This window comes from Saccoglossus kowalevskii, chromosome 17, assembly GCF_978046115.1.
Source record: "Saccoglossus kowalevskii chromosome 17, keSacKowa6.1, whole genome shotgun sequence".
NCBI classification, from domain to species: domain Eukaryota; kingdom Metazoa; phylum Hemichordata; class Enteropneusta; family Harrimaniidae; genus Saccoglossus; species Saccoglossus kowalevskii.
This window is the reverse complement of record NC_140657.1, coordinates 5,249,129-5,273,790: the sequence shown is the minus strand read 5'-3', so window position 1 is coordinate 5,273,790 and position 24,662 is coordinate 5,249,129. Positions and strand designations below refer to the sequence as shown.

At 35.9% G+C, this 24,662-nt stretch overlaps 2 protein-coding genes across 7 annotated transcripts in view; both read right to left on the bottom strand.

Moving 5' to 3' along the window:
* Positions 1-9,567, bottom strand: part of LOC102804754 (uncharacterized) — a 78,704-nt gene extending 69,137 nt beyond the window's left edge. For all 6 annotated transcript variants that reach the window (XM_078013600.2, XM_078013601.2, XM_085491809.1 and 3 more), the window contains exon 1: positions 8,991-9,567. The gene's annotated coding sequence lies outside the window, so the exon portion shown is untranslated. The remainder of the gene's footprint in view (positions 1-8,990) is intronic.
* An 8,093-nt stretch (positions 9,568-17,660) lies between these two features.
* The window catches only part of LOC100369345 (ER degradation-enhancing alpha-mannosidase-like protein 3), a 32,809-nt gene continuing 25,807 nt past the window's right edge, over positions 17,661-24,662 (bottom strand). The window contains exons 19-20 of the mRNA XM_085492492.1: positions 22,819-23,047; positions 17,661-21,252 (exon numbers count right to left, since the gene is read on the bottom strand). Coding sequence (XP_085348618.1) covers positions 20,381-21,252; positions 22,819-23,047 — 1,101 coding nt within the window. The 3' untranslated portion in view covers positions 17,661-20,380. The remainder of the gene's footprint in view (positions 21,253-22,818; positions 23,048-24,662) is intronic.

The following is a 24,662-nucleotide window of genomic DNA, read 5'->3' as shown; positions in this document are numbered from 1 at the left end:
CAGTAAATGGGTATTGGGTTTGAAATGGCAATGATGTAAGGTACACAGTAAATGGGTATTGGGTTTGAAATGGCAAGGATGTAAGGTACACAGTAAATGGGTATTGGGTTTGAAATGGCAAGGATGTAAGGTACACAGTAAATGGGTATTGGGTTTGAACTGGTAAGGTAGTGAGGTACAAGGTAAAGGAGTATTAGGTTTGAAATTGCAAGGATGTAAGGTAAGGTACACAGTAAATGGGTATTGGGTTTGAAATGGCAAGGATGTAAGGTACACAGTAAATGGGTATTGGGTTTGAAATGGCAATGATGTAAGGTACACAGTAAATGGGTATTGGGTTTGAAATGGCAAGGATGTAAGGTACACAGTAAATGGGTATTGGGTTTGAAATGGCAAGGATGTAAGGTACACAGTAAATGGGTATTGGGTTTGAAATGGTAAGGTAGTGAGGTACAAGGTAAAGGAGTATTAGGTTTGAAATTGCAAGGATGTAAGGTACACAGTAAATGGGTGTTGGGTTTGAAATGGCAAGGATGTAAGGTACACAGTAAATGGGTATTGGGTTTGAAATGGCAAGAATGTAAGGTACACAGTAAATGGGTATTGGGTTTGAAATGGCAAGGATGTAAGGTACACAGTAAATGGGTATTGGGTTTGAAATGGTAAGGTAGTAAGGTACACAGTAAATGGGTATTGGGTTTGAAATGGTAAGGTAGTGAGGTACAAGGTAAAGGAGTATTAGGTTTGAAATTGCAAGGATGTAAGTTACACAGTAAATGGGTATTGGGTTTGAAATGGCAAGGATGTAAGGTACACAGTAAATGGGTATTGGGTTTGAAATGGCAAGAATGTAAGGTACACAGTAAATGGGTATTGGGTTTGAAATGGCAAGAATGTAAGGTACACAGTAAATGGGTATTGGGTTTGAAATGGCAAGGATGTAAGGTACACAGTAAATGGGTATTGGGTTTGAAATGGCAAGGATGTAAGGTACACAGTAAATGGGTATTGGGTTTGAAATGGTAAGGTAGTGAGGTACACAGTAAATGGGTATTGGGTTTGAAATAGCAAGAATGTAAGATACACAGTAAATGGGTATTGGGTTTGAAATGGCAATGATGTAAGGTACACAGTAAATGGGTATTGGGTTTGAAATGGCAAGGATGTAAGGTACACAGTAAATGGGTATTGGGTTTGAAATGGCAAGGATGTAAGGTACACAGTAAATGGGTATTGGGTTTGAAATGGTAAGGTAGTGAGGTACAAGGTAAAGGAGTATTAGGTTTGAAATTGCAAGGATGTAAGGTACACAGTAAATGGGTGTTGGGTTTGAAATGGCAAGGATGTAAGGTACACAGTAAATGGGTATTGGGTTTGAAATGGCAAGAATGTAAGGTACACAGTAAATGGGTATTGGGTTTGAAATGGCAAGGATGTAAGGTACACAGTAAATGGGTATTGGGTTTGAAATGGCAATGATGTAAGGTACACAGTAAATGGGTATTGGGTTTGAAATGGCAAGGATGTAAGGTACACAGTAAATGGGTATTGGGTTTGAAATGGCAAGGATGTAAGGTACACAGTAAATGGGTATTGGGTTTGAAATGGTAAGGTAGTGAGGTACAAGGTAAAGGAGTATTAGGTTTGAAATTGCAAGGATGTAAGGTACACAGTAAATGGGTATTGGGTTTGAAATGGCAAGGATGTAAGGTACACAGTAAATGGGTATTGGGTTTGAAATGGCAATGATGTAAGGTACACAGTAAATGGGTATTGGGTTTGAAATGGCAAGGATGTAAGGTACACAGTAAATGGGTATTGGGTTTGAAATGGCAAGGATGTAAGGTACACAGTAAATGGGTATTGGGTTTGAAATGGTAAGGTAGTGAGGTACAAGGTAAAGGAGTATTAGGTTTGAAATTGCAAGGATGTAAGGTACACAGTAAATGGGTGTTGGGTTTGAAATGGCAAGGATGTAAGGTACACAGTAAATGGGTATTGGGTTTGAAATGGCAAGAATGTAAGGTACACAGTAAATGGGTATTGGGTTTGAAATGGCAAATATGTAAGGTACACAGTAAATGGGTATTGGGTTTGAAATGGTAAGGTAGTAAGGTACACAGTAAATGGGTATTGGGTTTGAAATGGTAAGGTAGTGAGGTACAAGGTAAAGGAGTATTAGGTTTGAAATTGCAAGGATGTAAGGTACACAGTAAATGGGTATTGGGTTTGAAATAGCAAGAATGTAAGCTGTAAACATACAAGGTAAATCTGGTACATGTACTAGGCTAGGTACAGCAGACATGGTGATGCAAGATAAATACTCGCATTATGGCTTGATATGTTAAAGACGTACAATGTAAACAAAAGCTACAAGGTAAAATGGGTAATAGGATTGACATGGCAAAGACATCCAATAAGAATGTAGGCGAAAGTATGAAATGGTTTTCAACGAAATGTCAGTCCTACAAATTCCAATTTCTTTCAATAGGGTTGAGATGGCACCAATTTTCAACTTTAAATTTGATAAAATTACCTTGGAATAGAAATTATATGTTCAAAATTTGTATTTTTTGAAGAACACCAAGGCAAACTCACTGGGTATCATTGCCTTCAATACCTCAGACTAGTAGGTTTAAGCTCTGCCTTTACATTGATGTAGAGGTTTACAGTTCTCACTGGAGAAACTCAACATCAGATAAAAATAAATCAGTACATGGATTAGTGACTGGCAATATAAATGTGCAGCTAGAGGCTGTTCTGAAGGTCAAGGCTATAAATTGTAGAATCAATAGGACATTGATGAACGGTATAGTGTGTAGAAAACATGGAATACACCAATGCAGTGTAGAAAGCACCAACTGCAAATATATTATTATTTGTGTGGAAATGTAGACACAAGATTGAAAATATCAGATGATTTATTGACGTTTTTCAAAAACTAGCATATGTTTTAGACCCGTAATTCAGCTATTAGAAAAATGAGAATTACTTAATGGACATCAATCATAACATAATACTTTAATCCAGGATATGTACCAATACTCTACCTGTCTTAAATAGTATTTGTTCACCATGTAGTCACATCTATACACACACCATGCATTTGTCCCGGCAAAAATGTTCACAGATAAAATTGGCAGAAAACTCATGCATGTATGTTTGTGTCGTTTGCTTTTACAAGAAGACAAGCTGAAAATCAATATTCACTAAATGAGCTATAAATCAAGTAATAAACCATTGCCAGAAGGTGACAGGTATATTATGAGTTTCCACTGCATATATATATATACATATAAAAACATGGTAGAGTGCAGGTCAGTTATAGTGTGTTTATTTGTAATTATATTGACCAATTCAGTTCAATCTTAAATTCACAACAAAAACATAGAAAAACTATCTAAGCCTTGCCTGAAATTGTGAGGTGATCTATGTTTTACATCTGTGACAGGTATTTACGACCTAGAAATAGTGCCGTATGCGAGTACCAAGTTGCGAGTCGCAAGTAGCAAAATATGCCATATGCTAGTGGTAAAAACGGCATATGCGAGTGGTAAAATGTATCGTTTGCTAGTAGCAAAAAAGCCCTATGCGAGGGGTAATACAAAGGCTTGTAACGTTTGCTTATAATATAACAACGTACGTTCAATTGTGTTTTATCACAGTAAAATCAAATATTTAGCATGGTTATGAAATGATGTGTACATGGTTGGTTAAGATTGGCATGATGCTGTATCAAAAAGTTCGTTCAGTCGTTTGCATAGAATCGATGTTTGCTCTTCACGAAATTGCACAGGAAACTTTATTTGTACAAGTAGAAAAAGTGTTATGTTTCGTTAAAACATAGACCTTAGAAAAGATAATAACAATAAAAATATACAGTTCACATACATGTATATACTCTCAAGCAAAGATCCTGGCATAATTATAGAACTGGCCAATTATATTTACACAACACAAATATTTATTTAACATTTAAATCCTAGTTAAGTCCTTTTGTATTGTTTTTTGTACAATTCTTACATATATCTTATTATTTTAAAACTCTTTTTTGCTGTACTTATCCTATGTAAAACATTTTACACGAAGGCAATAAAGTTATTATTATTATTACTACATGCCCGGGACTTCACGTTCAAGTATCCAACTTTCCAATACAAAACATGATTAGTATCAGCAATAATTTCTAGTACTGCCTGGATAATTGCGTATTATTAGTTGACATTTTTCTTGTGGTGTTTTTCGTCAATGTATTAAATATAAGTGCGTTGGGAAATAGCATAATTATATTGCGTGAGTGAAAGAGGCTGGTGATACTGCGTCACAACGCTGTTGAATGCATTCTATTTATTTCCAACGCGCGTGGTCGGCGCCTCTGATTGCGTTTATTTTGTATTTTTATTTTCGAAATGTATCACTGGCTGCGTTTTTTGTTACGTCTCGCAAATGTGCAAGGTCCAAGTAGTCTGGTTGAAACGTGCGTTCCCATTGGTCGACAGAATCAACAGTTTATAGGAGAATTTAGCTAAGGGCCTGTGCTTCATTACAAAGCTGTTGAAATACCACGAAATTAACATCACGTTATTCCTAATCAGCAAAACAGCGAGTTTGTTGTCCATGTCTTGTCTGAGACAAAATTGCTTTGAAATCAGCCATTGTTTCCATTGGCTCGCGTGTGAGTTCCTGTTCAGCGAGTCTACTTGTACTGATGATAACTGTACTTCTATGATTATTTCAATGCTAACATGTCCATGCTTATTTTAACGAAACATAACACTTTTTCTACTTGTACATATAAAGTGGTTAGGTCGAAGTATTTGGGGCATTGAGGGTCTTCTACTAGCATTTACCCATGAAAATTGTCTCTCTATCCTGACCAAGCAATGGCAGACGCTTCTTTGTTTCAATTTGTTTCAATTCAAATTTGATCCGGGTTGCCTGTAAATACATTCCATGTGTGAGGGACGTCTCGTAAACATGCGGACTTATCACTCAACATGCACTTTATTTCTTTATTATATACTATGTATTATGGAATTGTGTGCTAGTTAACACTTGGGTTGTGGCAAATTTAACACCTCTCCGAGGTGTGACTACTTTTGAAACCTGCCATTGTCTTCATTTAAACGGCGGCGCGTGACACAAGAATTCTGTGACCCTTCGGTGAACATGCACCCGTTACTAACTACAATTATAATTCTATGATTCTTTAATCGCTGACCACGGGTTCATACTAATTTTACCAAAAGAAAAAACAATTTTCACATGTTATGCGGAGTGTGCTGGCTGGTCATGGCCGTTTATTAAATTATTGTGCTTTCATGTTTCCTGTGCAATTTCGTGAAGAGCAAACATCGATTCTATGCAAACGACTGAACGAACTTTTTTGATACAGCATCATGCCAATCTTAACCAACCATGTACACATCATTTCATAACCATGCTAAATATTTGATTTTACTGTGATAAAACACAATTGAACGTACGTTGTTATATTATAAGCAAACGTTACAAGCCTTTGTATTACCCCTCGCATAGGGCTTTTTTGCTACTAGCAAACGATACATTTTACCACTCGCATATGCCGTTTTTACCACTAGCATATGGCATATTTTGCTACTTGCGACTCGCAACTTGGTACTCGCATACGGCACTATTTCTAGGTCGTACATACCTCTCTGTGAATTAAAAATAAAGTGTTGTTCAATTCAATTCTAAACAACGTATGGATTACTTGTACTAACTCACATATATATGATTGACTGTAAATTTCAGACTGACTAACCATTACTATATTGTCTTTAATTACAGGCAAGGCAATTACTCATAAAACAATCACGGTGTCAAGACAATAAACTAGAAATTCATTTGCATTGCATAAATTCTCTCATCCATCACGTGTTATCAATTATATACTTGGGTACCCCTAGCTTTCTATATTTTCACTGGCACACATTCATTATATTCGGGTAATCATATCATTTATTTTTTTTAAAGTGTATGGTGTAACTTCATACTTCCCATTTGTTTGCCTTTTAGAACATTATTGCTTTTACATGAGGATGCAGTGATGTATTACTATTACAAGGATATTTTTTTTAGGAATTATCTAAAAAATTCAATTTGTTTACCATGCAAAAGTCAATATCAACAAGGATGATGCATTCATCGGTAGTTATCTGTGAATAAACATTTTTTGTGAGGTTTTTTTTATTGTGTATGATGACAGAAACAACCAAAACCAGCTTTGACACAAGTTTTTTGTTACCTATCTACTCATTTAATGTGCTTGCATATGATTTATCAGACAAAGTCACAAATTAGATTTCCTGTAAGCAGACAGAATAAAATTACAGAAATTAGGATTACTGTTATTTTGCTTTCTCTAACAACTTTTCAACCACAGTTGTGTAAGCTTTAATTTCATTATTTTTTTAAAAATACAAATGTTTTATGTTGTTTGGTGATATTAGGTGTTAATTTCTCACATTAATTATTTTGAAAAGAAAAATATTACAAATTGTTGCTACTCTTACAGTAGGTAAGCTAAATTAGCAAATTTTGAAAATGCATACAAGTATTAAATACCCCATCTCAATTTTCATAATTATAATTTTGCATGGTAAATCACGTACATTTTACCATGCTATTATTTATATAGCTAATTATCTGCAGGTGAATTTTAAGTATTGTCACTGTCAGTTGAACCAGTTTTGTGAAGGTCTGAAGATCAGTACTTCCTTAGTACCCTCATAAGAGCCTTCATATTATTTATCCTAATCCTAAAACCATGTAAAAAAAAAAAAATTTTTGTTTAAAATACGCAGTCATGCACAATGTGCATTATCAACACTTCTTTACCTATCGTCAGAACGTTGACCAATTATGTATTGTAATACAAGAGTGATTGAAAAAAAACCCTTGAAGTACTAGTATGCACTCAAAAAGTATAGGCGAGACATCAGCACCAGTTGATAATCCGGTCATGGTGACCTTTATTATTTGTACACATGCGCCAGTTGATTTCCAGTATCGTCTACCCGTGCTGCTTTATGTGCACAGGCACCAGTTGATAATCCGGTTATCGGTCTATGTTTCACGCATGTACCCGTTGATCTAAGCTAGCGCAAGCTGACATTCGATAAATGTTATGTGATAGGTGAAAATTTATAATAGTTTTCAAAATTTATCCATCTCATTATGAAATCAGTAGATCATTTCTAAATGTAATTGTTGAAACAATATGACTGTACTATTCCTCGTCAGTGTTGTTATTGAATAAATATACATGTGATAGTCCCAGTGTGAATAATCCAAGGTATTCTCATAAAGAAGAGTATAGCAATATAAATAAACATTTAGTTTGATTGTCTCATCCTCTACTGCTACATTTTCTGTATTTTCTCATTGAAGAGAGTTGAATAATAAGATGGAGGGTATACAAGTATGTGATAAGCTCTCGCACAAATTGAAGAGACCACATAAATTGCGGGATAATCACAATATATAGCAAGACATCGTACATTTACAGAAATCCTAATGCAAATTAGTGAGTGTGAAAGAATTTGATTTCACCAATTGTTTATAATAGTGTCTTTGATTATTTGAGAATATGTGATAAATCTCGCTTTTTTTGTGTGTATGCAATCCACTGTTTCCTATGACACTAATATTGTTTAAAAACACATTTGACTGGTATGCAGGGAATGGAACAGCTTTCAAAGGTTTTCAAAATGTGTGTTAGTGTCTTGTGCGATCTTTATCGCATATTACTATTCATGGATATGAAAGTTGCATCACACAATTTGCCAAAAAAATTAAAATTTGCAATTTCCATTTAATTTTGACTGTCTTGAGTATTTGTTCAATTGCTCTCATTTTGAGTTATTGTGTAATGGCTAACGAAGCAATATTTTTAGAGAAATCACATTTGATTTGGTTCAATCCTCAGTAACGCCCTGGACTGCATGCCTTGTTTTAATCAACCCTTGACTGAATTATTATAAGCTGTGCCATCTTAAAATTAAATAAATAAACAACACTTTTCATGTCATATTAAAAGTAATTATAAAAGTAATTATAAGTTAGATAACTATTTGGATAAAATTAAAAACAAGAAACATAGAATAGCTTTAACTAAATACCGTATTTCCGCACACTTTCTACCTATTGAGAAAGGCCGTTACCAGGGTACTGATAGAGATAATAGAGTATGTAATTTATGTAACAACGATGACTTGGGGAATTAAATACATTATATAATGCACTGCAAACATAATGATATTACTGGGCACAGGGATAAGTTCCTTAAATCATTGTATATTTATGCACCCAATCTACAAAATTTATGTGAGGAAGATTTGTTTGTGCAGATTTTCTCTAGTAATGATAAATTTATCTATACCAACTTAGATAATTTTGTTTTTCAGATTATGAAATTATTTTAGTTTAGTTAGTTATTTAGTTAGTTGTTTTGTATTGTTATTTCTTTTTATTTGTTTTTTGTTTTGTTTTTACTTTACTCGAGCTTTGTATTGTGTACGTCCCAAATAAAATATCTTGTATCTTGTATTAAATATTAATGATGTAAATGTGCTTTATATATAATTTTGTGTTATCGGTATACTTGTATAAAACTCTCGTACGAAAATGGAGCAGGATAACGTCGCTTTCGGCTATGTTGCCCCCAAGACGGCATCAACCATAACGAACGCACATCGTTCCGAGTGAATTCACGTTAAGTTAAACAACAGCTATAAACATTAACTGGAATGACGTGAGTGATGGTGTGGACGTGCCAATATTGAAACCGTAACTAACTACAACTTCAAGTGGACTATACGATTCACTTTATACATCGATCATGCCCACGCTACGTAAACAAAGCATGGATGACAACTTGAACAGTAAACTATAAGAACAGACACGGTTCATGGACGTCACTGTGTATCAACGTGTCCCTATTTCGTATGTCTTGCTTTCCTACTTACCGTACAGATGTAACGGGTGCTAGAATACACAAATTCAAAACAACATATGCAATACACACACATAAGTTTAGCAGGGACTGGTCCGATTCGCTACAGTGTTCCTTGGCCTGCTTCCCACTGCTGCTCTGCAGCCAAGTCTGTCGAGTCGTATCAATCCAGAGCTTTCAGCTAATCTCTTCAACCTCAGATATGACAGGTGATTATCTTAATAATAAACAACTGGCCATGAAGGTAAACACTGTCCCCGCACAAAAATAACTCTCTCCACACACAGCAATAACGAGAGTTGGGCTGCGTGAAGAATTAAAACTGACCGAGGTCAATCTCACTCAGCAGTCGGTGGGGTCGAGTCAGACAGCGACGGAGCTCACTAAACTTGATGTAAAATCACCACGATCGCATGAAATTGTAGTCTTAAAACCCCATGATCATAATTAGAGCTTTCTCGAAATCTGTCGTTTCTGGGAAAACGCAGAGTATGTTCGTCCTGGGTCGCAACGGTCCGATTTCGCAGCCAAGACTGACAGAGACACACACAGATTTGTCCGCAGCTACTTGCTGCTGTACTGTACTGATCACTAGCTGGCTGTGAATGAGCCGCGCGCGTGACGTCACTCATTGGTTGCTATAGTATCAGTAACAAGCATCTATTATGGGATATGTGTCATAGGCATATCATGCGTGTATGTTGGCTGTATATCATAATGATTATATTAAAAACAACTGTTGACTTGTGTGCTGTGTAATTTATCAAACGTTTTTAACGAAATATTTTAAGCTGAGCTCAACTGTTTTCGATATGACAGTACTCGTTAAAGGAAACAGCTCAACACCGTCATTGGTAATTTCAGGCACAGTTCCTCTGTGTTTTAGGTTACAGTAGAAGTTTACAGGTACACCAAGTAGCGGCCAATGTCAGCTACATGACACTTACTGTCTATTCTACATTGTCTTTGGTACTATGAACTTGACCAAGGTGAAATCTTTGTTCTTACACCAAAATAAGAACATTGTTTTTATTCACTTGCCTTTCACACCAAATTTGTTTTGAATTGTGAGAGATGCACATATCTGTTTCCAACTATTGTTAAGTCTGAATAAAGCGGAGAGACGCTAATGTCTTTTATTGATTGCCAGCTTTGTCCAGCATTCATTGTTCATTAACACTCGGACCATTGCCCTCCGGGTGTCCTATAATTCCGATGTTAAATGGGGGGAGGAGGGGGTTCCATGATCCGTGATTGTCAACTTTATATTTTGGGAATTGTAATTTGTATTTAAAAAGGTGTGGTCGTCGCGCCGCGTCCTGTTAGATATGGGCCCATAGCGACGAGAAAACCGCGTGTAAAATACATACAAGGGCAAGTTGTAAAATGTAATCAGCTATTTTATTCGTCCGTAATTTGTACTAAGATATTATTGTTTGTATAAGCGTATAAAGCATTTTCAAAATTAAATGTCGTAATTCGTACACAATTTTCAATTTTGATTTTTAAAGGGGCACTTCCAATTAAGCCTAATCTCACAACAAATTTACTTTCTGGATTAAAGTTAATAAATAACATAAACAATAGTGTCCCATGAGTCTTTGGTGCAATCCATGTGATTGAGCGATATCAAAAATAGTATAAAATTGTAATTAGGAATTTGTCTTTTCTGTGAAGTGTAAAAACATATTTTTTACTGTAAATGAAACTTTCATTTTATTTCCTGTCACAACGTAAAATGTCGGTTTTATTTCCTGTAGCCTGTACAAGACACCCCCTTGCTACCTCTCTGTGCAGCACAATTATTAGTGAGTTACTTTCGATATTTAACAGCATTCACATATTAATATTGTTTATTAAACAACAAGTCGGAAAAGTGTGAATTAGAAAATAAAATGTACAAATTAAAGTGCTTATTACCAAACCATGCATGTAAGTTTAATGAGTCCTATGAGGCAATTTGCACGAATGATCAATCTGACAGTGTTAGGTAGATTACACAAGTTCGACAAGTTATGCTCTATGCAGATTTCAACAAACGAATATGCAACTGAAGACTGGATATTTATGTTAAACATTGATTTTCTAACAATCCAATGCTCTCTTCTAATGAAATCACGAGTAGAGTTCTGACATGCACTAATAGACCATTTTCCGTTCACTGCGAGAATCACGCGTGAAATCGAACGTAAAAACAGGACAAACAAAGGTCATAGCGTCGTAGTCGCGTCAAACATCGTGTGAGATTCGACAAACGCGAAAGTATTTTGGGGGACATTTCCATGTCAATAATGTGCTGTACACATTTGATGATAGACAATTTCGATTAAAAGAAGATATTCGAATGCAATATTCCTCTGTCAAAGATCGGCCGGTCGATGTGAGCTACGAAATAAAGAAATTCGAGTTCAAAATCAAATCGTTCGATTTTTGCACCAGACGTTCGACGCGCGTCTTTCATGCATCTCGCGAGATCTCGCAGTTGTACGGAAAATCACCTATTATCACCGATGATTCCTTCCATACCTTCCAATCACCAAAGGAATTACCTAGTTAAAGCTTGGAAATGTCTCAGTTTGTTCTTAGTTTTTTTTTGTCTGCGCAACAGTCAAAGTCGCAATCTTTGTTTATATGAGACCCATATCTCGCACCACGACCACCGCGCACCGCCCTTTGAATATATATTTAGACCTCGGATATTGTCTAAGTTCAGACGCGAGAACGTAAGAGAGCTGATAAGCACTTGATGTACTCAGGTATGGGCAGGATGTGAGTATTCGATGACTTCGATGTAGGAAGCCGCGTCCGTCAACGCCGTAGAAGCAGTACGTTCGTAGACCAGTCAGTCATTGATACCTCGTCCGAGATCTGAACCCCCTAAACTGTACTAAGCAACCAAACAATAAGTCATACTCCGCACCGAAGTATTACAGTTCGTTCGTATATTATTTCTCTGAATCAACGCATGTCTGTTATGTCAAACAGACGACGGTATACATTCATTGACCGTATATAAGTTGTGTTTATGATATGAAAGCATTATTTTCCAACTCAAATAACTAAATTCGTTTGACTGCATTGCTTAAATGTTTACGATTAATTAAACGGCTACTGGAAGTTTCTAAGTGAACAGCAGGAAACCAGTTTCCATGACATAAGTACACATTCTCGATTATCAAAAATAAAGTTTGAAAAGAAACCGATCACTGGTAGCATAGTGGTTGTTGCACCTACCCTGGGTGAGTTTACACAGACTCAATGGGAAGGCCAATTCCACTGTCCAAGACTCATTCACTAACGAATTCTACTCTGGGGGAACCTTGGTGAAGGTCCGCAGATGCTTGTGTTCGACAGAGCCTGGTTGACGCCAGGGTAGCGCATTAAAATTGTCATTTGATAGAGAGATGGCCGCACAGCCATGTCATGTATTCCCAAACATGAATATGACTTATGTGGCAATAATGCACTGTGTCAGCACCTAGCACTTGTAATTTGCACAAAAAAAAAAAATAAAAATGAAAAGTTTATCAGTGTGAGCTTTCCAGCCCAATACCCTTTCCCCGAGAAGGATGCTATAAGCATAAGATGAAACGCATAGAAAACTTTGAAAATTGTGTTTTTCCTTGTGAAGTGCCATGCTTTATTTTTTTTATTTCCCGTGATCTTTGATCATGACCCCTTTCCCCCATCTCAAATCACCAGATGTTAAAGCTTTTCATGGGCTGAGTACGTAAATGTACCATTAGCCTTGTGTTCCAGAATCTTGAAGTTCGATCCATATATTTCGTGTTTATCTGTGTCACAGAGTCAGGGTTAAAATCGTTTATTGATATTCGACATATTAAGTTAGCGTAAAATATCACCTTACATAATTTTAACGAGCAAATATTGAAACATCATTTCTTGAAATATAATTAGTATTTGTCAGTATTCCCAAATAATTTGAGATAACCACAAGTAGCAATCTAGTAATAACTACATATTACACTTTTTGACTATTTAAGTTTTGATCATGCTAGTCCCAAACAGTCCGAGAGCTGGTACGTGTTACACAAAATCCGGTTCAGTGTTTAATTATATATTAGTCGCTGAACATTTGCGTTGTTTCAGACCCGGATGTTATAGGATAGGTTCTATGCTTCGTCTGTCGGAGCACACGTCAGCGTCTGCGTAGCGCCTGGCCAATACACGAACACTGCCATTGACGGATGAACGAAGCCTCGGATCGATCTGGGTTACAGAAGTTACAGATAGGTGCTTCGATGAGCACTTCGTGCTTAGGCCTAATGTGAGAGCTTTAAAATTTGACATCCTCGAAGAACTGCAGAAAGCTTAAGACTAATAATATATAATAAAAATTGCTTGTCAGAGGAAAGCAGAAATTGCATTTAAAAACAAAAAACAAATTTCCACCAAGATTGCAGAAAAAATGTACATACAGCAAATGCGTTAAGCACGGCTATATTTTACATACAGTTAATGTTTCACGCGCCAAACAGGGCTATATTTTACCTACTACTAATGCGCCATGCACCAAGCACGGCTATATTTTACATACAGCTAATGTGGCACGCGCCAAACAGGGCTATATTTTTCATACACCTAATGTGGCACGCGCCAAATAGGGCTATATTTTACATACAACTATTAATGTTGCACGCGCCAAACAGGGCTATATTTTACCCACTACTAATGCGCCATGCACCAAGCACGGATATATATTTACATACAGCTAATGTGGCACGCGCAAAACAGGGCTATATTTTACATACAGCTAATGTGGCACGCGCCAAACAGGGCTGTATTTTACATACAGCTAATGTGGCACGCGCCAAACAGGGCTATATGTTACCTACTACTAATGCGCCATGTACCAAGCATGGCTATATTTTTCATACAGCTAATTTGGCACGCGCCAAACAGGGCTATATTTTACATACAGCTAATGTGGCACGCGTCAAACAGGGCTATATTTTACCTACTACTAATGCGCCATGTACCAAGCACGGCTATATTTTACATATAGCAAATGTGGCACGCGCCAAAAAGGGCTATATTTTACCTACTACTAATGCGCCATGTACCAAGCAAGGCTATATTTTACATACACCTAATTAGGCACGCGCCAAACAGGGCTATATTTTACATGCAGCTAATGTACCAAGCATGGCTATATTTTACATACAGCTAATATGGAACGCGCCAAACAAGGGCTATATTTTACCTACTACTAATGCGCCATGTACCAAGCAAGGCTATATTTTACATACACCTAATTTTTCACGCGCCAAACAGAGCTATATTTTACCTACTACTAATGCGCCATGTACCAATCATGGTTATATTTTACATACAGCTAATGTGGCACGCGCCAAACAGGGCTATATTTTACCTACTACTAATGCGCCATGTACCAAGCATGGCTATATTTTACATACAGCTAATGTGGCACGCGCCAAACAGAGCTATATTTTTCATACAGCTAATGTGGCACGCGCCAAATAGGGCTATATTTTACATACAGCTAATAATGTTGCACGCGCCAAACAGGGCTATATTTTACCCACCACTAATGCGCCATGTACCAAGCACAGCTATATTTTACATACACTTAATTTGGCACGTGCCAAACAGGGCTATATTTTACATACAGCTAATGTGGCACGCGCCAAACAGGGCTATATTTTACATACTACTAATGCGTCATGTACCGAGCACAGCTATACTTTATATACAGCTAATGTGGCACGCGCCAAGCAGGGCTATATTTTACATGCTGCAAATGTGTATGATGTACCAAGCAGTGAGAGGCACTAAGACATGTATTTATAATCTTTTTAAGTTAGTTTAGTGACGTCATTGATTTATCTGACTGTTATACTGTAACAGTATAAATCATGGCTTCTCTGTAATGGAGTGTGGCAATAGTTAAGAATTCAACAGTCTTGTTTTGATCTGATTTAAATGAATGTTACACCACTAAGCAATGGTGAACCGGAAGACACTGACATTGTAACTTAAAACCACTTTTTTTTTGTATTTCGAAAAGCCTTATGCTTTTAAACCCCAAAAGGAATGTAATTTTTCTTTCTTCTATATATTATACAATGCCCAACGCAGTCTTTCCTTGATAGAATAGAAAAGTGATTTTATGTTTGTTTCACACAGCGATTGCTTGGCCAATTTCGATTATATTACTTTGTGGTGTATTTACTTTATAGTATTATTATTTCATAAACATCATTTTTATATTTTGCATGTTTGATATTATCAAACATTGTTTACGTTGCTAGAATTGTGTGGTCATTTGTATGAGATGGTTGACAACCGCTGTATTGCCAAGTTGTTTACTTATGTTGGTAAAAAAATCATGGGCAATTGTATATAGCGCCCTCCCACGCCAACAAGTCAAGATAAGTTAGAACCAATGATTTTGAAAAAGGTGGATGGTTATTATAATTGTGATGTTGCTGTAACACCATGACGTCATGACAGTATTATCCAATCATCTGCGGTTATTGGGTAATACTTCTAATGTCCGAACAGGAAAAAATAAATAATCATTTTATATAAAAACGCGAAGACATGAAAGCGCATAAATTATCGGTGCGTAACTTCTAACATGGAACTATAAACCCTTCTAACCACAATTGCTTGTAACAAAAGTAAATAAATACGACTTCTATCAAACATCCGCGGATTGTGTCGCCTCCGTGTATGTTTTTTTTATTCGTACAGGAGGCCGACATTATGCCGATATTTGATAAAAGTCGTATTAATCTTTATGTTACAAGCGTATGCAGACTCCCAGTCGCCGTGAACCGATTGTTTTCGATAGGAGCGGACATTGACAAGCGTTAGGTGTGGGTTACGCCATCAGGTCATGGTTAAACTCGCCTATTTCTAATGCGTATGTGATTAAAACCATAGTACACAAATATAGGTACAACCAGCAATGGTCGTCTACCAACACTCTCCCCTTGGCTGTGGCTTGTAGGGGTACAGTCACTCAGCCAATAGTCAAACACTAAAATACGATCGCTTTTAACAGAGCCGCGATAATGGCCAGAACTGAAAACTTGTCACCAATATCTAGTCAAGTAATTGATTCAAATGACGAAAATTATCGTTCGAGTCTTGACCGGGTTTAGTGTGGGTCAAAAAAATCGGACCGTGGCCCTCAGCCAGTACTCGAACATCTCATCCTATAACCGAACGTGTTTTAACGGAGGATTTTGAACAGAATAATAGACTGAACCTGTACGCCTGCTATGCGGGGAGAGCCATCAGTCTACGACGAACGTACGAACGAACCAAATATTACGATTACGATTACCAAATATTATCTTCAATATATCAGTCTACGACGAACGTATTCGTACGTCATATGAACGTACTAACTAACGCGTTAGTACGACCATGGTGACATAAACCATATAGTACTATTTTCCATACTACACTTTGATTGGTCTTTGTACCCGCTCAGAGATTGTGACATCACCAACTAGTCACCTTCTGAAATGCCAAAACATAGCACAACTAGTGACTACACAATTGTTGTGATAACTGTTTTTTTGTATCACACTTGCTTCTATGCTATCGATAAAGAGCCATTGCTCGAAACGTCTAGCTATTTTTAATAGTTATTTAGGACTACGATTACCAAATATTATCTTCAATATATCAGTCTACGACGATGTCGTATTCGTTCGAAAAACCGGGGATTATAATTATCACACGTATTAAGCAGTATCAGTCATATGAACGTACTAACTAACGCGTTAGTACGACCATGGTGACATAAACCATATAGTACTATTTTCCATACTACACTTTGATTGGTCTTTGTACCCGCTCAGAGATTGTGACATCACCAACTAGTCACCTTCTGAAATGCCAAAACATAGCACAACTAGTGACTACACAATTGTTGTGATAACTGTTTTTTTGTATCAAACTGAATGAAATAGTGTTATGCATTCACCAATTTGTGTTTTTATACTCATTGATTTCACAATTTCAAATTCGCCCAATTATTAAACCAAAAGTATTTTATTAAAATTAAAGTAATTTTCATATGTTCACAAAAAGCTTTGAAAATATGAAAATTACAATACAAGTTTATTAAATCTTAAATCACTCATTTGATATTCTTGTTTTCTAGTTTGACAATGTAGCGAGGTTTACTTATCAGTTGTTTTGGTCTTTGACTTGTAAATTCTATTTGATGACATTGAATTTGGATATCATTTGAGAAAGTCATTTCTATCTTCTGGTGATAAAAAAGGGTAATTTTACTTCAGATTGAGACATTTGTTAATCATACTGTATCAGTAATTAAAGAGGGGTTGTCACCCCTCTGCATAAGCGCAGGAGTTCCAAGCTACTATAACAATGCACACTAAAAACACAGACTCATGAGTAGACATTTTTTGTAAACAATGATACGCTATGGCTGTCAGTCTTACGCGCATGCAACTCTTTCGCTTTAAGTGAAAATTTATAAAAAACACTATGAATTAGAAAGAAAATGTAGTAGTATAAAAAATGAATTGATATATTCATACAACACAATGGGGGACATCTCAACTAAACAGCCATTCATAACTCCAGCATTGCAACATAACATACAATATTACTACATGTAGTATAAAATTATTATAATAAAAACACTAACAAAATATTTAAAATCTCTTTAATTTATTGACTATTTTTTTTTTAGGCATCGATGTTGTCATGGTTACTGGGAAGACAAATGATCTAGAAATAGTGTAACACAAATCTTAAAATGGAAAACAGACAGGTAGATGAATATAGTTTGAATATACAGTAGATATTAGTGACAGTATAAAGATTGTTTTCATCAGCCCTATACAATATATGGCAAATAGAACAACCAGACGAGACTTAGAAGAGAATAGGACACAATGAAACAACAAATGGCAATACTGAATATTCTTCAAAGTATATTTGGGGAAAAAAAAACTATACAAAAGATGCATCAGAAGAATTATCTTGTTGTACAATAGAAAACAACATACTCTTCTTTGTAATGATTGCAAAGGTGTAAATAGTGGGTTTTACCTTGGACAATAATGATCAAGATGACTACTACTGTACAATACTTTATTTTTGCTTGGAATTAATTGTCGTTATTTTTCGCTGAAGGAATGATTTTAATTATACTATGGCCACATTTGAATTGATTGATTTGCATAGGCTAAATAAACAGGCATTTGTCTTAGTTACATAACTGTATATAAAATACTGTTGAATATTGAACCTGTGCAGCTTCAGAAAAGGTAGAGATCAGAAGTGTTATTTCAATGTCATGTGACATGTATTGAATTATCCATGAGTAAATGACAAGGTACAATTATACCTCTTGTATTCATGTTAAATTGACCTCTGCCCACCCCTGCGAACAGAGCAATGCAACTGCTTGCTGAATCTTTTATCACAATGTAAACCTGCAGTTTTGTTAAATTTATATCTATGAGCCCACACTATCTCATGTTCTTTCCAACAAAAATTAAATAATTTAAACATTACATCTTGATCAATTTAATTTTAGGATGTTGGCAATGTAAAAAAAACAAAAAAAACAAACAATACACATAGTTGAAATACTAACTGTAACTTGAAGCCAATTAAAGAAAAAGCAGCCATTCCCTTCTTTATAAAGATGAGATCATAAAAATGACAACACAACCAGATATTCAATCCAGTAATCTTACACAATGTAGTTACATTGAGACCCTTCCCATTGCAGTGTAAAAGGTTATTTATTGGGGTTGAGTTTAGTTTAACAAGTGATGAAGAAAATATCACTTGTTTATAACCTCAAATAATACTGTTATGTTGAGTGACTGAATCACTTGACATCATAAAGATTACATTAATGGAAAATATCCGTTTAAAAAAAAAATGATTTTTCCAACTGACAAAACAAGTCCTTTAAAATTGTTTTTGTTGTTGTTGTTGTCAATATATACATATATATTATAAATATGAATAATTATAAGCCCTGGGAAGCATTTTTTGAAACAATGAATAATAAATATTTTGACCAAATTTACATTAGTTAACAATTAAAACCTGATTATTTTTTCAACCAATCACTAAATAGTACTGTAGCTAATCACACAGCAATAATACACTATTAATGACTTGGCATGTTTGACCATGCACATCTGTTGATTTTAATGACACACATTTTACTTCGAGCATCTGTTCTGAATTGAAGTAAGCTTACATACCCTTGTGGATCAACTTTCTAATAAACTTGAATAACTAGTACATACTAAAAAAGTAATGTTACCACTCTGTTGTCTTGGCAGTGTATCCAACCAACATGAGCGGGTATTGTAACTTAACTGGTTAAAAGTACAAGTAGTAAACATAACTAAACCAACTGGAACCCCCCTCCCCCTCAAAAGGACTAACCATTAGATTTGTCAGTGTGTATTAACAGTGAGCTAACTGCTTGTGTGTGTGTCCAGTTTTATGTAAGGCTAAACTTACATCTCGTATTTTTTTTTTACATACACACACTGAGATTCATGGCTCTTTGGTTTATCCATAGACCTTATGGTTTAATCTGCCCATTGCTTTAGTTTAGTGAACCATCAGTTTATCATAAATAAACATATTAGTTGGAAAACTTCTGCTCAAAGTAAAAAGAGGTGTGATCATCTGTATCCCTTTATTACTATCACAATTAGTCCAATGCATATTCTGACCCAGTTCCTGTAAAAAGTCATTTTTTAAAAAATGTTTGAAATTTGATTTGATTAGCCTTCAGTATCTATGCTTGATCAATGAATTGGAAAGGGTCACATGGAAGCACTATGACAATGACATGTGTAGCATAAAAGCATACATTCAATACCAAAAATGTATATTTATCACTGGTAAATCACATCAGTTTATGTACGGCAATCAGAGAAAATTACTCCGAATATCATTTTTTGTCTGAAGACATAAATTTGAAGAACAATGTCAATGCCCATACTAGTCAAAACAATTTCTAGCAAGATTAAAAGCAGAGTAAGAACAACCATAACATTTCAAAGACAATCTAATTGACTTAAATCTACACAAGAATCACCATCACCTATGACAACCACCATAGAGGGCAGTGCACCATCTCCTATGACAACCATCCTAGAGAGCAGTGCACCATCTTCTAAGACAACCACCACTAGATGGCCATGCGATTCATTATTCAAAGACTTTCAAGAGTTCAGTTTTACTTTATGGGAATTAGGAAAAAAAATACAGTCATTATAAGATCACTTTTCCAGTTTAAATGGAAACAAATAATGTCAATATTCAATAAAACTAGAAAAATTATTTTTCTTTTTGAAGCCATAATTGTTGCATTAAAGGTGGCAAGTACCATCAAAGTGTATCTTTTGCTTCATCAGATTCTGCAATGCTTTGCTCTGCTACACTCTGCTTAGTTTCCAGTTGCTGTTTAAGCTGTTCATGTTGCTGCTTTTGCAGCTCAATATGTTGCTGCATCTGGAGTTGCTGTTCTTGTTCATGTACCACATATTTGTGTAATTGTTCATAGTGCTGTTGATGACGAAGCACATGTTGCTGATGGAGTTCTTGCTGCTCCAACCACTGTGCCTTAGTAGCACTATGCTGTACTTTCAAAGGTAATTCTGGAGTTGCTTTCATATGTTCTGGTGTTTTCTGTCCATGTATCACAGTCGTTGACTTTGGTTGTGGATTCTGTTTACTCTGACCTGGTGATTGCGGATTTGTTGGGAGCAAACCTTCATATTGGGAAATAATTTCCTTCCGATCCTCAGACATTTCTAGTTCACCCTTTTGCTGCAGGGAAACACATTCATCTTGTGTTTTGTCCTCCTCGTTTAGTTTCTCACAAACTTTTGAGTTTTCACCCGGATGCATCTTTTGGTCTAGTTTTTGATGGTTGTTGGCGTCATCTTTATTAGTCCATTCAATGGTCAATTCTGCTGCATTTGGTGATTTTACACTGTCAATCTGATCCCCAAATTGCAACTGTAGCTGCACATCTACTCCGACTGATTTCAAATCTTTTTGTGTTTCCTCTAACTGCTTTAAATACTCCGCAATTCCTTTTCCCTCTGCCATTTTCTGAACCTCCTGTAGGATTGCATCAACAAGTTCATCTGGAAGCTCAGGTCCAGGAGTCTTCTGAGCATCAAATCCAGATTTCTTTTCAGCAGAAGTGCTTTCTGGTAAACTCTTTTTATCTTCTCTTAGCTTCAGAATTTCTTCTGCAAGATTAATACATTATAATCACCATTATTATACATCTGTCACCTTACTGCCATAAGTTACAGTGTGTCATAATTTTGCGGTAATGCACTGAGTATTTTCATCCAACCATAATAGAAAATGCAAATTCCAAATATGGAATGATTACACGCATATGAGTCCTCTAATAATAATAACAAACATAGCAGCCCCCAGAATTTGACCGGACCCCATACAAAGAAGTTCGCTAAATCTGTTCTGAACTTTTTGTATTTTGGCATTCCTTGGAAGGAAAAGCTATATAATATTAAGGTTATTATGAGGATACCAATGAGTATGCACTCAGGCGTTATTATTATCTTAAAGTGCAGAGGGCTGAATTACATTACTAACATCTGGTTCTTATAAATCTCTTCACTTAATATCATATTTTATAGCGTTTTATGATAGCCAAATTTTAACCCATATTTTGAAAATGATACATGATATTCACAACAAATTTGAACTTGGTTGACATTTGGTATTGATTAATAAGATTTCTATGTTTAAAGATGATTAGATAAACATTTATTGACACTTTAAGCGACATTTTCACCAATATCTTGAAAAATATACATGTGGTGCATGCCAAAATTAAACTTTGGCGAGATTCAAAAGTGATTAACAATATATTGAAGTTTGAAAAAGACTGAACAAGAAATGCCTCTGTTGGTTCAATAGTAAACAAAACAGAAAGTGATAAAATGACATGATGTACCATAGTTGTAATGTTTGATCACAAACAGTCAAGCATGTCTCCATAACTCAAATAAAGTTTGATTGATTTGCATTTCTGAGAAATAAGCCATAAATGTGATCACTATGCAAATAAGATTCTACTCACTAGACTGGAGTTGTATATCCATTCAACTTGGTACACAATAATTATGATAAAATGATTCCTAGCAACCTAACTTGTGTTATATTCATAGCAAGCTTGGTTGAAATCAGCATATGAACTGCTGAATAATTCATGTGCAATCAAACATAGTTGAATAATAACATGCCACAAATCTGTCAAATAAATTTCAAAAGAGGCTGCACTGTTAATAAACAACTTAAATACAGGGAGCACAGAAAAATCTCATTTTCAGCAGATAAACCTACCGCAAAATATAGGCAAAACATTTCCAAAATCCAAACAATAATAATAACTAATGAATTCAAAACAAAAAAATATTCAATTTGCAATGGAAAGAACAATTTTAGGACTAGGACTAAATATTATTAGAATAAACAAATAAGCATATAAATTTCTTATGAAAAAAAATTTAATGAAAGCAAAAACACTGATTTATATATTACTGGCAAAATTATTAAAAACAGTTTCCTTCATAGACAGCAACACTTAAATTTGTATTTTGTCTTTTTTCTTATGTTGTTAATTCTTGAGTTCTGTATTTTATTTTATTTTTGTGATTCTTGTTATTGCATTCTTGTGATTGTATGTTTCACTATGTTGTGTAATCATTTGAATCTTTTTTGAGGAGATGAAAATCAAATAACTTGTTTAAAAACATTGCCACTGACGACCTGGTTGTACTCACCTACTGACTTAGCTCTATCTGACAATAGAACTTCAAGGTCACCAGCATGTTCTTTGACAGCATTAAGCAGAATTTTTCCTTCTTTCCAGAATAGAAAGAGAGCTGGAATACTGACATCTGTGGTACCGTCCCCAGACATGGCAAATATTGGAGATAGGTCACTACTGGTGGCTTCATTATTGTCAAGTATTATAGCCCCAATGCTGCCATATTTCTGAATATTTCTCACCTGCAATAATTTTAACAATGTGCAACACTTAGTTTTACACCAGCACAATGACAATAATCATAACCTTTTTGTTTGGCCTAAGGAAATAAAATGCATTATTACAACATTCTAACAACAGAGTGGATTACAACTCAGGAGTACAGAGAAGCAATTTCGCAAAATCTTTATGATTTCTAACAACATGGGATTTGATGAATAATTTTACTCAACAATGATGGCTGAATGACAGGTTTTCTGCAGAGAATTACAACAGTGGTTGGATGTATATACCTAAACTGTTTATTATTTGTAGAAAAATATTTACAAAATTTGAGATCTTATAAGGAAAGTTTACAGAATAACGACATCTATCAAGTCATCGATGACAATGTTATGAACTGTAACATAGACTGAGATTGAGAAGCAGTGTCATTCTGTCATCATTTCATTACATGTTTATAAATAAACAACTCCATAAACAACCACACCCATTCTAGGTAAGAGGGGGTTAAGCTCATCTACACCACACCCATTCTAGGTAAGAGAGGGTTAAGTTCGGCTGCACCACACCCATTCTACATAAGAGAGGGTTAAGCTCATCTAAACCACACCCATTCTAGGTAAGAGAGGGTTAAGCTCATCTAAACCACACCTATTCTAGGTAAGAGAGGGTTAAGCTCATCAAAATCACACCCATTCTAGGTAAGAAGGGGGTTAAGCTCGGCTGCACCACACCCATTCTAGGTAAGAGAGGGTTAAGCTCAACTAAATCACATCCATTCTAGGTAAGAGAGGTTTAAGCTCATCTAAACCACACCCATTCTAGGTAAGAGAGGTTTAAGCTCATCTACACCACACCCATTCTAGGTAAGAGAGGTTTAAGCTCATCTAAACCACACCCCCATTCTAGGTAAGAGAGGTTTAAGCTCATCTACACCACACCCATTCTAGGTAAGAGAGGTTTAAGCTCATCTACACCACACCCATTCTAGGTAAGAGAGGTTTAAGCTCATCTACACCACACCCATTCTAGGTAAGAAAGGGTTAAGCTCGGCTGCACCACACCCATTCTAGGTAAGAGAGGTTTAAGCTCATCTAAACCACACCCATTCTAGGTAAGAGAGGGTTAAGCTCGGCTGCACCACACTTATTCTTGGTAAGAGGAGGTTAAGCTCGGCTGCACCACACCCATTCTAGGTAAGAGAGGTTTAAGCTCATCTAAACCACACCTATTCTAGGTAAGAGGAGGTTAAGCTCGGCTGCACCACACCCATTCTAGGTAAGAGAGGTTTAAGCTTATCTAAACCACACCTATTCTAGCTAAGTAAGGGTTAAGCTCATCTAAATCACACCTATTCTTGGTAAGAGGAGGTTAAGCTCGGCTGCACCACACCCATTCTAGGTAAGAGAGGGTTAAGCTCATCTAAACCACACCTATTCTAGGTAAGAGGAGGTTAAGCTTGGCTGCACCACACCCATTCTAGGTAAGAGAGGTTTAAGCTCATCTAAACCACACCTATTCTAGGTAAGAGAGGGTTAAGCTCATCTAAACCACACCCATTCTAGGTAAGAGAGGTTAAGCTCGGCTGCACCACACCCATTCTAGGTAAGAGAGGTTTAAGCTCATCTAAAGCAC